We start from the raw sequence: 14,681 nt of genomic DNA, 5'->3' as shown, positions 1-14,681 counted from the left end.
TACAAGTTACAGTGAAAAGTTCTCCAATAGCATCTGCAAATGATCTTAAGATATTTATATTAACAATGGTAGAAATTACTGAACAAAATCCAGAGAGTACAAAGCTCAAGCTTTCAATATAGAAATTTGTTCAAGGGAAATTAAATTACCTTTGACCTTCCTTGGTGCATGTCTTGCTGGAGGAAGAGTTAGTTGATTTAACAGGGTCTCCAGCTTCACTGTCAATTCTTCAAATGTAGGACGGGTCGCTGGGTCAATCTGAAAATATGCCATAAATAATCATAACATTTTCAAATGAATTACTAAGTCATAATGTGAAATGGTATACATGATGTATAACAATCAAAAAAATAATTTACATTCAGTATTCTCAAGATATACTAGCAGGTGGGTGGCCTATTTAACATATCTGAGGCTTGTATTTTTCATTATAAAATTTCTTATCCAGATCACTTGATAGAAAGGCTGTACAGTATTTTTGATTGAGTGAAAACTGGGCATCATGGAGATAAAGAAGTTGAACATCAAGTTGGGGATAATATTATACCAGAGGGAATACTTGCAAAAAAATTAATATTGCATACACCATGCTATTATTATTAATAATATTACTTTGTTTGATTATACCAGCTTTGCAAACCCATTATGTCTATTGTTAAAAACAAATTAGAACAAGTGATACCATCAAATTACTGGGCGCTAAATATCTGGAGTCCTGACCTGCTTAGGAGTGGGAAGAATTTTAATGTGCACTTGACATCCATTTCATTTATTGCTAAACTAGCAAAAATTCTAGCCTCACTGTGACCTATTTCTTAGATGATAACCCACATTTAACCATGCTGAGATTCAGTATTTGAATAAGAGCTTTCAAGAGGCAGGTTTACAACTTCCCTTTCAGTGAGCCATGGTGGTTTTTATCATCTTTCTTTCTTGCATACATTTTTTCCATTTAGGCCTGGGCTAGAAAAGGAAATTTTGTTTTGCAAACCACTTGCCTTCAAATTGATAGGAAATTGAAGAAAGTATTGCATTTCTAAGTATTTGAACAGAAATAAAATCCACTGAATGAACAGCATCTCCAGCCGCCCACGCACGGCGTCACCCACGCATCGCTCTTTGTCTCATCTCATTGTGTACAAGACGTTCGTCAATTCGCTTAGCATTTTTTGCGCTAAAACTTGTGATTTTCTTCATAATGGGCCCTAAGAAAGTGAAGAGTGGTGGTGAAAGTAAGAAAGTGAAGAGTGATGGTGAGAAGAGGGTGCAGAGGAAGATAACCATTGAAATAAAGAAAGAAATTATAGAAAAGTTTGAACGTGGTGTTCGCGTGACCGATATCGCAAATGAGTACAAGATGGCCAAGTCGACAATTTCGACAATTTTGAAAAACAAGGATGCCATTAAAGAAGCAAATGTTGCGAAGGGAGTGACAGTACTAACCAAGATGAGATCGCAAACCCTCGAAGAGGCAGAAAAAATAATTTTGAAGTGGGTACATGAGAAACAGATGGCAGGTGATAGTGTAAACGAGCCGATCATCTGCGAGAAAGCGCGGCAAGTGTATCAGAGTTTGCTGAAGGAAACTCCTTCTACTAGTGCCACGCCAGATGATTTTAAGGCTAGTAAAGGGTGGTTTGATAACTTCAAGAAAAGAACTGGAATTCACTCTGTAATTAGGCATGGTGAGGCTGCTAGCGCAGACAAGGCTGCTGCTGAGGCATTCGTGACTGAGTTTGCCGAGTTCGTGGAGGCCGAAGGATACGTCGCTCAACAGATTTTCAATTGTGATGAAACGGGCCTCTTCTGGAAGAAGATGCCCAACAGGACATTTATCACCCAAGAAGAGAAGGCGCTCCCAGGCCACAAGCCAATGAAGGATAGGCTTACGCTTTTGTTATGCTCAAACGCAAGTGGCGACTTGAAACTAAAGCCGCTACTTTGTCTACCATTCAAATAACCCGCGTGCCTTAAGCAGCACAACGTAAATAAGGCCAGACTGCCTGTAATGTGGAGGGCCAATACAAAAGCATGGGTGACACGGAACTTGTTTATGGAGTGGATTGATGAAGTGTTTGCGCCGACCGTGAGTCAGTACCTAACAGAGAACAAGCTACCCCTGCGGTGCCTTCTGATCATGGATAATGCCCCGGCACACCCTTCGTACTTGGCTGACTGCAGTGAACATGACTTCATTCAGTTCAAGTTCCTTCCACCCAACACGACCTCTGTTCTCCAGCCCATGGACCAACAAGTCATTAGCAATTTTAAGAAATTATATACGAAGGCGCTCTTCTCCAGATGCTTCCGTGTAACTGAAGAGACAAAATTAACCTTAAAAGAATTTTGGAAGAAGCACTTTAATGTTTTTTCACTGCCATAACCCTCATTGATAACGCATGGACTGAAGTTACGTACCGCACATTAAATTCTGCGTGGCGGAAACTTTGGCCCCAGTGCGTAACTGTCCGTGACTTTGAGGGCTTCGATGCAGAGATTGTGCAAGAAATTGTGTCCATGGGCAACAGTATGGGTCTACAAGTCAACGACGAAGATGTTGAAGAATTGGTCGCTGAACATTCAGAAGATTTGACTGCGGACGAACTTGTTCAACTCCACAAAGAGCAGCAGGAGCAACTTGCTCGGGAGCAATCAACTGACGAAGAGGCTGGGGAGGAAGTTACAGATGTCAGCAGTGATGTGATAAAAGCCGCATTGGAAAAGTGGAATGATGTCCAGTGCTTCCTTGAATTGTATCATCCGGACAAAATTGTTACGAACAGGATCGTGAATATGCTCAATGAAAATTTAATGAGCCATTTCAGAAAAGTTATGCAAGGAAGGAAAAGGCAACAAACATTGGATAAGTTTGTGATTAACGTTCACCAAAAAAAACCTAGAAGAGTTGAATCTCCGGAACGAGATCTCCCCGACCTGGATGGGGGAGGGTCTCCTTCCGCACAATAACCTCCTCCCCACCCACCACCCTCCTCTTCTCTTGTCCGTCAAGCCAGAAGTCTCGCCAGTCATAGTAAGTGTTCACTTTACAAACGTTTTTATAGTGTTAGTTTACCATTTTAAATTATATTATTAGATATATTAAGGTTTTTTACACTGACTTTTACATTATCTGTGTAAAATAAGGCAAAATATACATAATATATATTGGTTCGTAGGGGTCGAGAACCAATTAATATTATTCCCATTAAACCTTATGGGGAAAATTAGCTCCGAGTCACGAAACAATTTTGGAACACGACCAAGGTCTAGGAACGGATTGTGTTCTTGAGTCAAGGGTCTACTGTATTTGAACAGAAATAAAATCCACTGAATGAACAGCATCTACTAACTGCCAAGAATTCAAAGGTATGTTACTTTTTGCAATTAGATGGACACAGACTAAGTGTTGTGAGTGGGGCAAGAAAAACTGAGGAATTTGCATTCTACATGAGCAGTGAACTCTGTGATTATCTGACCGTCTTACTTTTCCTAAATGGCGGGGGGAACCCGTAACTTTAGGCCTTTTTTTCAAATTTTAGTTTTAACAAAACATATCATTACTAACGTGCATACATATACGTAATAAAGCATTTGAATTAAGACAAAGTCTACTGCAAAAATTCATGTGATGAAAATAAGGCCCCACACAAAGAAAGGGCAATGGTTGTGTGAAATAGAAATTTGGTTTTACCTGGCAGCATTGGAAAGCCATCTGAAGAAATGCAGCTGGGCAGTCTTGTTGGCACATCTGATAGAAGTCATGATAATGCACTCCAAAGTTGTGTGTTCTTGGCAGAATATCGGGGTCAGCATCACACCTAAAAAAAATTACATATCAAAACTGATGGCAGTACAGTACAGTAATTCTTTGTATATACTACATAAAAACTTTGAAATGAGAATACTGAAATAGTTAAAAATCAATTATTTAAATCTGCTCATAATGAATACATGTAGTAATTATTTTGCAATTGAAGAATATTTGAGAAACTACCAATAAGAATAATTTTGTAGTATAGCAACAAACAACAATACTGATGACAATGGCATACCTGGCAATCATTTCACACACAATTATTCCGAAACTAAATACATCAACGCGATGGTCATACCAGTCACCCCTAATTACTTCCGGGGCCATCCAGTAAGGTGAACCTACTTGACGCAATCGCATACATCTGAAAAGAGGCAATGTGGTGAATAATTTTTTTATGACAAAAACAAAATTTTCAGAAATGAATGCACAGTAACAATGAAACCTAAAGTAATAAATCTGCATGAAAAAAATATTGAGACATCCATGTAAATCATTTGAAGTAAAGGTATAACGTTTGCTCTACTATTACTTGTATAGTCTTTCCCTTCAATCATCATAAACAAGTATTATACAACAATGTATTTGAGAGTTTTTTTCTGTTTTCCAGCACTGTATTTCAGAACAAAATACATAAATAGTCTCATGTTAAACTAGGAAGTGAATAGTCATGAATTCCAACACTAAGAAAACAGGTTAGTAAAATAAGTTTCCTTATTACACATTAATATTCACAGTCTCAATATAATCATGTAATAGGTATGTTGCAAAATATTTTTATAACATGAGCATACAATATAAGTTTTATAATATACAATGTCAGCTGGGGAAAACTAGACATTCGCATAAATCTGACTGATAAGTAAAGGCAACTGATAATAACTCTTCATGATCTCTATACAGTCGAAATTGATTTTTAAATCCTTACTTACTCTTCTGCATTTAGTTTTTTTTATTGCAAATGCATAGAATTTCCATTTGAAAAGTACTTGAACCATTATACAGTCATTCTGTTGCTACCTAACTGGAATGCTACTCTCCCGGTTATAATTCCACTGTCATGAGTACACTCTAGACCAAGTGAGTGACAGGATAAATTTTTAATAAAACAAAGATGCTTTATTTTGTTCTTTAAATATCCGAGTCTCTATTAAATAGCGCCTTACCCATCCTAAGCAAATGCTTTTGTGAGGATTATTTATTAATTAATATAAACACTTTCCACATGTGTTAGACATGCTAAATTGAAAGTAGGTAAATACCATGATTATGCACTGATTTAATAATCAACTACTGTACAACAGTTTTCTACCAGAATTATGTATAAGTTCCAGATATTTTAAAATCACAATCAAATAATTTACACACAGGAGAATGTACGCTAAAACAAAAACCACCTTACTTTTCATGGGGAATTGGAGCCGCAAGACCAAAATCAGCTATAACAGCTACCAATTTGTATTCGCCCCCCTCCAGTGTGTGTTTGATTAGAACATTCTGAAAATAAATTACAAATGTACTGCAATGTAGTTTATACTGTGAAGGATATGTTTATTCATAATTCAAAATTACCACTAAAGTACAATAAAAACAGTATTGTTTGACAAAAAGGTAAATAACACAGTGCTGCCTCTCCTAAATGTAAATTAAATGCTAATAGATGCGAAGACACTGCTTTCATGGTTAGAACACTAGTAAATATGACACTATTATGCCAGATTCAAAAAGTCAAAAAGCAATTTTTCACTTACCTTTGATGTGAGATCTCGATGAAAGACACCCTGAGAGTGGAGGTAGGCCATACCACGGGCTACATCCAGTCCAAGAGAAACTCGTGTTGACCATGGCAAGGGGACTGCGTGGTTGCCAATCAAAGAATCTAATGAACCACCGTTTATGTACTGAAAACAACAACATCATTGTCAGTATGTATTACACAAGTCTTGGTCACTTGATTCAGAATGCACTACCTGCATAGAGCATAAGTTGGTTACACAATAAAAAAACACTTTTCATCAAGTATATAGGATAGACTTGACCATGAATAGATGCCAAAAAATCAATTTTTTTATGCACAACCAATTCTGCAGCTGTCTGACCAATTATCTTTTTCACTTTTTACAGTATGACAGAAACAAGTCCCTGTTGGCAGATTTTCTAAGAAAACTGTAATAGCAGCCAAACTATGATTTCTGAAAGTCATGCAGTAAAAAATAAAAATGCAATACAAAGTTACTGATTAATAAATAAAACCAAGTATTTTACAAAGCAAGACTCATACAAAATAGACTAGACCTGTTAACACACTATGACTGGGATTACACATAGCTCCCATGACTATTTGTGATCTTCTAAACCCATATATTGTACTATACTCGAGAAAAGCACACTACACTTTAAAGTAAGTCCTTAAAATATTATCCACACAAAATCCTTAATTACCTTAAACTCTTAAACCAAACTTTCCTACTTGAAACATTCTCTCATAAATTGCTAGCCCTTAATATGCTTTTATCTTTCTCATACAAAATTACTAACAAGCAGCTTTGCTGGTCCAAAACCTTATGCGCAAAACCTAGCATTCCAAAAAATAAATGGCTGAGCACATAAAAAGAGAACTTGGCACTGTAAAAGGTGTATAAGAATAGACAGGAATGTATAATTATTATAGAAGATACAGTATTGCACAATCAATTTACCAATTTTTATATTACCTTTAGTTTCCTGCTGGCATTTTTATTTTGGTCAAAATAAAAATAACAGGAAACTGAAGGCGATATGAAAATGAATAAAACTTGGATAAATCATAAGTGATTAAAAAGTTCACAGTGAAGCAACCTATCAAATGTATATTGATGCAATAAATTATAGACTCAAACACAAGAAGGCTTGGCCACTGAGAAACAAAGCCATCTGGTGATCTTCACTTGACAAAAATAGCTCCTGCATAACGCCTACGTCATGTTTCCCGTTGAACAGCCAGGTTTAGCTTGGCAGCCATCAGTATACTACTGGCACCAAAGCTATGAGTCTTTCAGTCTTAAAATATGACATATGATGGAATACTGATTGTACATGACAACAGTAACTGCTGTCGATACAATAGCCAAGTAAAGTGACAGTGAAAGTATTCTTAAACAATATTCTGACTTGTGTGTAAAACTAAAAATCCATCACTGAAATCTATTGGACCTGGGAGTAAGACTGAAAATTCATTATTTAAATCTAAAGAATTACAAATTTCAAATATTTTACAAACTTAACACAGAACAAATTAAACTGATAACTAGTGCAATTAGCTTACTGACAAATGGCTGTGCAACCTACCAACATCTATTTATACTGAATAAAATTCTTGAATCTGCCAAGTACTTAGTGCATTCCTCAAGCTAACTCTCCACCTCCAAATGTCTTTTGGGGTGGGGGAAGTAAGTTATATTCTCCAGATATACTTGAAACTTGACATATCTAACCAAACAGATGAGACATTCATGACAGGACACGGCAAAAACTCTCACCCTCTTACAATCAATATTTGTTTCGGGTAATTAGCATAACATAAACACTTGCAGCAAGTTTTGTGGCACTAAAAAATTATATTACTTTAAAAATAATTGCTAACAAAGTTGATCAACGTAGTGTATCTGTTGTTAAAAAATGACTATCTGAAACCACAATTGGATTTAAAGACATAAAAGAGGATGCGGTACGTGGTATAAGAATCAGTTAGGAGCAGAATGCAGTGTAATACAATGGTTTCCAAGAATCCACCTCAGATAATTCTAATCTCAAACACAAAAGAAAACCAATTATTAAGACAAATCTAGCACACTTATGGAAACAAGAGCAGTAAACTGCAGGTTGTCAGGTTGTTTTGTCCAGTAATCAAGCACGCACAGAATATGGGAAGTACACAAGCAATACAACGAAAGCTTTGAAATATCATAGTACAATAGGTACTATACATGAAATCAGCACTGCAAAGATGGCACGTCAATAAATACGGTAATGCAACTTAACCTTACCATGTATAAATTATGGTAAACTTACCTCTGTTAATGCATGAACCTGGCCTTCATTGACACACACACCATAGTAGCTGTAAAAAAAAAAAGCTGTTAGTATATAATTTCTAAATATTACATGTTTGTATAAGTCTAATGACATAGATTCACACTGTCATGATGAAATAAAATCAATAAAGCTTTTGGAAAGTGCATGACTCCTTCAATAACTCGACCTGTTTTAAGTAGGTAAGACCTGTACGACAGCAGCAAAACACAAATGAATAAAAACATTTCCTGATCAGCTCATTAGATTCTTTTTTTTTCTTTTTACTAAGAGGGCTGAAGACAATAAATAAGCTTAATTTGCATAAAAAACCTGTAATGGGTGCAAGGGAGACATTTTAACATCCTATTTCCTTTCTGAAGAAATAAATCTCATCCAGAAGTCACATAAGGTAGAAATTTAGGTCCTGGCATTGCTTCTCAGTCCCCGACCAAATTTAAATAATTGCGGTGTAATTTGCACAAATTATGCAATTCTTTGTCTTGTAGCAGCGGGTACAGGGAAAAAGGTGTGTGTGTGTGTGTGTGTGTGTAAGAACCACCTCACCATATCCTCTGGTGGTTAGTACATTAAGGATGTCACATTTTTTGGTTCTACACCAAACCCTTCCTTTCCTATTTATCATTTTCGCTCTAATTTAACAACTGCAAGAGAGTGCATATTCTATGATATACTTTATGGTCTTGACTTGTGACACTGGGAAACTAGATGCATTCTTAACTTTTACAACTGCCTTCTATGTCAAGCTAACACTGAAATGCAATAAACTTTTACAACAGAAATGTATTTCTGACTAGATGTAATTCACGTTTCAGTAAAGTACAATCGGTAACATTAAATGATACTAAAAATTTGAACTGGATTTTATTCAAGCCAAGTAATACCCACGTGAAAGAGTATTAAATGCATCTCCAAATATTCACCAAAATGAAAGCAAAACTATAAACTACTCATAAGATTACTTGCTACCTCAGTAGTATTAATGCTTAAAAAAAATTAAGCTTGATAGTTTTTTTAAATATTAAATTAAATCTAACTACGTACTATTAAATCAACTATTCTAGGAAAAGTGAAGCTTCAATTATATGTGTGTGTGTGTGTGTGTGTGTGAGAGAGAGAGAGAGAGAGAGAGAGATCGCATTCCACTGTCCCGAACTTCACTGATGACTAGGTGAATGCATTTGTAAAGTAACTTCCAACATTCAAACTCACACTGAACAAGAATAGAAATGACTGAATAAGTAGAATTAGACACTACTACTTGAGCGATCAAGAACGTATCAGACGAATACCAACGGCTTGTCAAAATAACGAAGACCAGCCGATCACGAAACCCCCAATTCAGAATACCCAGCAGGGGGAGGAAATACTTGCATTCCACTTTGAAAAATGTTAACAGGAAAGGGAAGAGGTGGAGTTAGTATCAAAGATGGCGTTTGCATGGCGTTAAGTACAGCCATGAGGAGGGTGTAAGGGGGGAATACAGAAGTGTGTTCATTAATTTGTTCAAGAAAATGAGTGAGAACTAGACCCATATTCTATTATTATTATTATTATTATTATTCAGATGAACCCTATTCATACGGAACAACCCCACCAAAGGGACCACTGACTTGAAATTCAAGCTTCCAAAGAATATTATGGTGTTAAATTGCAAGAAGCAACAGAAGGTATTGGGAAATACAGGAAGGAAAGATTGATGCACAGAAATGCGACGATAAAATGACTAAGTAGATTCCCCCATTACAAACTGTGAAGGAATTTCACGATCAGAATGATAAGGCTACATAATTATGTCTGTGTACATTAGTCTCCATTTTATTTATCCTCCCACAGATTATGAAGTAATGGAGTTTCCGTTAGACAGCTATTGAACTCGTGAAGTGATTTCCCTACCGTTAATAAATACTTTCAATATCGAAAATGACGTAAGAATTAAATAACAAAAACAAGACCACGAGAGGATTCTGCTAGAGTCTGGACTCGTGACGAGTCCCTGAAGATGACAACAGGAATTATAAGGCGCACATACAATTCATTTCTCACGTGTTCCTTATAATACGCGCTGCTGTTTACTTCTGATATTAGAATAAGACATTACTTGATGTCTTTACTTGATGTACGCGAGATCAGTCATAGAGAAATTCAACGAGCTTTACATCGAATGAAGGGGAAACACCGTTTCATAAGTACATCAAGTCGAGTCTCCCCACCACTAAAACCACGGTGAAGTCTGCACTGAAATCTTGAAATAACACGACTTGAGACCATAAGATCACACTTCACAGGAAGGATGAGAAGGGGGAAGGGAGAGGATTTGTGAAGGGAGGAAGGGGTGGATTCTGAAGAGGTCACTCGAAGAAACAAAAGAAAATGTTCGAGGAGGGGGAGGGAGGGGGGTGTTGGGGGTTGGGGGTTGGGAGAGCAATTCTTTGAGGCAACACTCGAAAAATCAAAAGGAGCGGATGTACTGTCATCATACACAATCCTTATGAAGGCTGCAAGGTGTTAAATGAATAAGCTTATAATGATGGTTATTTTAACAATTCGTAATGGGTGACCAACGGGGCCATAATATGTCATCCTCAAGACCTTGAGTATTGTAAATTCCACAAGTCCCTTTAAAATAATTTAGTCATAAATTCATAACATAAGTTAATAATCATCACCTGATTGTGTCTTGCAATTGCAAGATCAAGAAAAAGGGGACAAATATTGCAACTAATGAATGTCTAAAGATACAAATACCAACGGAAGTGTGAAACGGAAATATCTAAAATGTACTAAAAGCCAAATAAAATCCGTATGACCCCAATACCCACCCCCTACCCATAAAAAGGAATGAACGGATACGCGCACAAGGAAGCTAAGGGTATGGCTTTGGGCTGGGCCGCCTGAGAAAACATCCCCACGTTATTGCTGCCACGTGCAATACCCCAAACAACCCCTTTGTAACTTCCTTTAGGGCCATTCAGTAGGACCCTTCCCATGATGCCCGAAGAGTGTTTTGTTTGCGCAACAGTTGAAACGATTCTCTTCACTCAACAAGCAGTCAGTCCTCTTGACAGGTCCAGGCGGCGAATGGCTAACTGACTAACTGAATGACTGACTGAATCCAAGAGGATACTAAGTAGACTGATTTAAAGTGTGTGTGTGTGTGTGTGTGTGTGTTGTGGTGTGTGGTGTGGTGGTGGGTGTGTGTGTGTGTGTGGAGAGGAGCGAGGAGGAGATGAAGGAGAGAGGAGAGAGGTACGGAGAGAGAGAGAGAGAAGAGGAAGAGAGGAGAGGAGAGAGAGAGCTCCTGCAAAATTTTCTGAACTCTTTCAACTTAGAAAAAAATTAGTTTCCAATTAAAAAGGAACCGTCTGCCATTTTAATAGCAAAATTCAATAATTTTTAATAATAATAATAATAAAAAGATAAAACTTCGATTTTTTCAAGGCAAAAAAAAGTACTACTATATAAGATAGGCTGGCTGTTATTTCAAAATAAAACACAACACTATTTTTATAAGGTCTCTCGTCTCATTCCATTATTAAAAACTAATTAACCGTCAGTTTATAAAAAAAAATGGCCCATCATTCATCTCAGTAGCCAAAAAAAAACTTAATTAGAGAGAGAGAGAGAGAGAGAGAGAGAGAGAGAGAGAGAGAGGGTGGAGGTACGCGAAAACGATCGCACCGCAGCCCATCCCACTAAAATTAGGAGCGGGGACGGGGAACGAAGTCGCCTGGGGACACACCCACCTGAGAATATTGGGATGACGCAATCGATTCATGAGCTCCACCTCCCGTAACATGTTGTGACGGTTGCTGATCAGTTTGTTCATCTTGAGCACCATAACGTCGCCTGTCACTCGATGGCGAACCTAAAAAAAAACACAGGATGTGATGACTATTCTCCATTTCGTAATTACCGTGGTAATAATAATAATAATAATGATAATAATATAATAATATTAATAATAATAATAATAATCATAATATAATATAAACCAGGATATGATTCACCGTGACTGTTGTCACTTCCTCTTTGACATTTAGGTTATAATAATAATACTCATAATCATCATAATAATACTAATAATAAATAATAATAATAATAAGAATAATAATAATATAAACAGGATAGGACCTGACCGTGACTGTGTCACTTCCATCTTGGACATTTCAGGTTTATCTAATAATAATAATAATAATAATAATAATAATAATAATAAAATAACTAATAATAATAATAAAAGTAGTGGTAGTTTATTATTTATTAAATAATAATGATAGTAGTAGTAGTAGTAGTAGTAGTAGTAGTAGTAGTAGTAGTAGTAGTAGTAGTAGTAGTACTGAAAGGCCATTAATTTGGAATGCAAGCTTCTGCAAAAAGATTATCTAAAAAAAATATAATAACAGAGATAAAGAATGATCGCTATTACAACTAGTACGACTAATAAGATTCATAATCTTATTTCATAAGAGAGAGAGAGAGAGAGAGAGAGAGAGAGAGAGAGAGAGAGAGAGAGAGAGAGGTGGAGGAGGAGGGGGGAAGGGAGGGAGTGTTACGGAAAAGCAGGTGAGCGAGCGGAGACGCGGCCCAGTGACCACCGAAATTCGTATTTGAAGTTTCCCTTCCCACCGACTTTCCCACAAGAACGGACGAACAGTCAGTCGTTAACTGTCTTACACAAACGTACATATAGTTTATGCGCAAGCGCGCCACCCTTGTTCTGACTCTGTTGAATCTCTTATTACGATGAGGACAACAAAGGATTCTTCTTCATTTCTCTCGCGAATACACGTACGTAGTACACCCTACACGAACACATTTTACTGTTGAACCATTTGTATAATACACATACCCTGACACACAATCCTGACCTTTATAATCAGGGCTCCCTGGGTATTATGAAGACCGCGGAAGTTCCCTTGACCACGACGGAAAGGCCTATTGGATACTGATCAGATAGACTGAGACAAAAGCCATGGGCTACAAGATATGGGACACTATTGTCCCTTATTTCATAAAGATAGGTATTGAGATCGACTGTCTTTGTGTGTGTGAGTGTGTATGTATGTATGTATGTATATGTGTGTGTGTGCGCGTGTGTCTGTGTGTGTGTTTAGATCCAAGCGTCGCTTTGACACAACAGAACGAAAATAAGAAAACAAAGAAACTACACAAATCTCGTAGGCCTACGCAAACACAGCATTTAAGCCTGGAGGGAATTTTCCTTAACTTATCTCTCCCTGTGGGCCTAATGTGCTGCCAATATCCTCATTCGATGATAACAAGAGGCTGGCTCTCACAGATAACAGTGCCTCAACCCAACCCAACCGTATACTATGATTGTGTGTGTGTGTGTGTGTGTATGTAAATAACCTCAGATGATTTTCATTTCCCTTGTCCATGAAGACAGGGTTCGACTACAAGACAACACAAAACATTTTCCATCAGGTTTAAGCCTCCTGTTTGTATACGCCACGCGCAAACACTGACCAGACTTGTGGTTCCTGAACTGAGGGGGGGAAGAATTCAGGTGAAGCAACGCAAAGAGAATTTGGGTGAAACAACAGAACGAGAATTTGGGCGACACAACAGAGGAGAGTTTGGGTGAAACAACAGAGGAGAATTTGGGTGGAAAAACAGGAGGAATTTGGGTGAAACAACAAAGAACCTGGGTGAAACACAGCAGGAATTTGGATGGAACAACAGTGGAGAATCTGGGTGGAACAACAGGAGGAGAATTTTGGTGAAACTACAGTAGGAAATTTGGACGGAACAACAGGAGGAGAATTTAGGTGAAACAACAGATTTTAGGGTGAGAATTTAGGTGAAACAACAGATTTTGGGTAAGAATTTAGGTAAAACAACAGTAGGAATTTGGGTGAAACAACAGGACGAGAATTTGGGTGAAACAAGAGGAGAATTTGGGTGAATCAACAGAGGAGAATTTGAGCGAAACAACAATAGGAATTTGGGTGAAACAATAGTAGGAGGGTTTTGGGTGGACGAGGTTAGGTGGTACAGAGAAGACGTTATGCAACCTCGCAAAACATGCATCACGTCCTGATTAAATCTCTCTCTCTCTCTCTCTCTCTCTCTCTCTCTCTCTCTCTCTCTCTCTCTCTCTCTCTCTCTCTCTCTCTCTCTCTCAAGCAAGAAAAGCAAGCTTGTTAACCCCAAAACCCCCCAACAGCGTTTTGGACCTGCTGAATGAACAACAACACCTTTGACTACAGAGAGACAAGAAGTAGTTGTTGTGACCACTTGCAAGGCTCTGCTGTTTTGCAAGAGCAGCGTCTCTCTCCCTGCTGCATTTTTTCTAGTCTGAGCTATGAAGGACGTCTCATGACACAAGGGGGTCATCTTGAAGCAATGCTGGGAAATTTTTTTTTTTCGGTCGCGTTCTGAGAACCTTCTATTAAGTCTCATTCAGTCGGTTCATAATTACCATAACTGTCGAGAAAGGAGGTCAATTTGTTCTTCTGGTTATCGAATTAAGTTGAAGATGCTTATAATATGTATATCAACCTACATCCATAGTGAAGGAGCTTTACATTAACTAAAATAAAACTTTCTTCACTGTGTGTTAGTTATGTCGTCTGTGCGCGCATGCTCAAGTACTTATGCGTGAATGAAGAACTCGTCTCATGATATATTTAGGTCAAAGTTTTCCTTAACAAGCATTAAACTCACGTTATAAACACAAGCACAGATAAGAGGGTACATTACCTTCAAGTAATTAAGTCTTCAAAGATGACTAACTTCTCTTGAAGTTTAAGAATACCAACTGATTACCTTC

At 37.5% G+C, this 14,681-nt stretch overlaps 1 protein-coding gene across 2 annotated transcripts in view; it reads right to left on the bottom strand.

Annotated features, from left to right (window-relative positions):
• The window catches only part of LOC135201717 (dual specificity testis-specific protein kinase 2-like), a 238,389-nt gene that overhangs the window by 2,357 nt on the left and 221,351 nt on the right, over window positions 1–14,681 (bottom strand). For both annotated transcript variants that reach the window (XM_064230889.1, XM_064230890.1), the window contains 7 exons: window positions 11,632–11,753; window positions 7,865–7,913; window positions 5,566–5,715; window positions 5,217–5,311; window positions 4,053–4,178; window positions 3,692–3,818; window positions 150–258 (listed from right to left, as the gene is read on the bottom strand). In XM_064230889.1, coding sequence (XP_064086959.1) covers window positions 150–258; window positions 3,692–3,818; window positions 4,053–4,178; window positions 5,217–5,311; window positions 5,566–5,715; window positions 7,865–7,913; window positions 11,632–11,753 — 778 coding nt within the window. The remainder of the gene's footprint in view (window positions 1–149; window positions 259–3,691; window positions 3,819–4,052; window positions 4,179–5,216; window positions 5,312–5,565; window positions 5,716–7,864; window positions 7,914–11,631; window positions 11,754–14,681) is intronic.

The sequence above is a fragment of the Macrobrachium nipponense genome, chromosome 28 (genome assembly GCF_015104395.2).
Source record: "Macrobrachium nipponense isolate FS-2020 chromosome 28, ASM1510439v2, whole genome shotgun sequence".
Classification (NCBI taxonomy): domain Eukaryota; kingdom Metazoa; phylum Arthropoda; class Malacostraca; order Decapoda; family Palaemonidae; genus Macrobrachium; species Macrobrachium nipponense.
The sequence above is the reverse complement of the archived record's forward strand: the minus strand, read 5'-3'. Positions and strand labels throughout refer to the sequence as shown.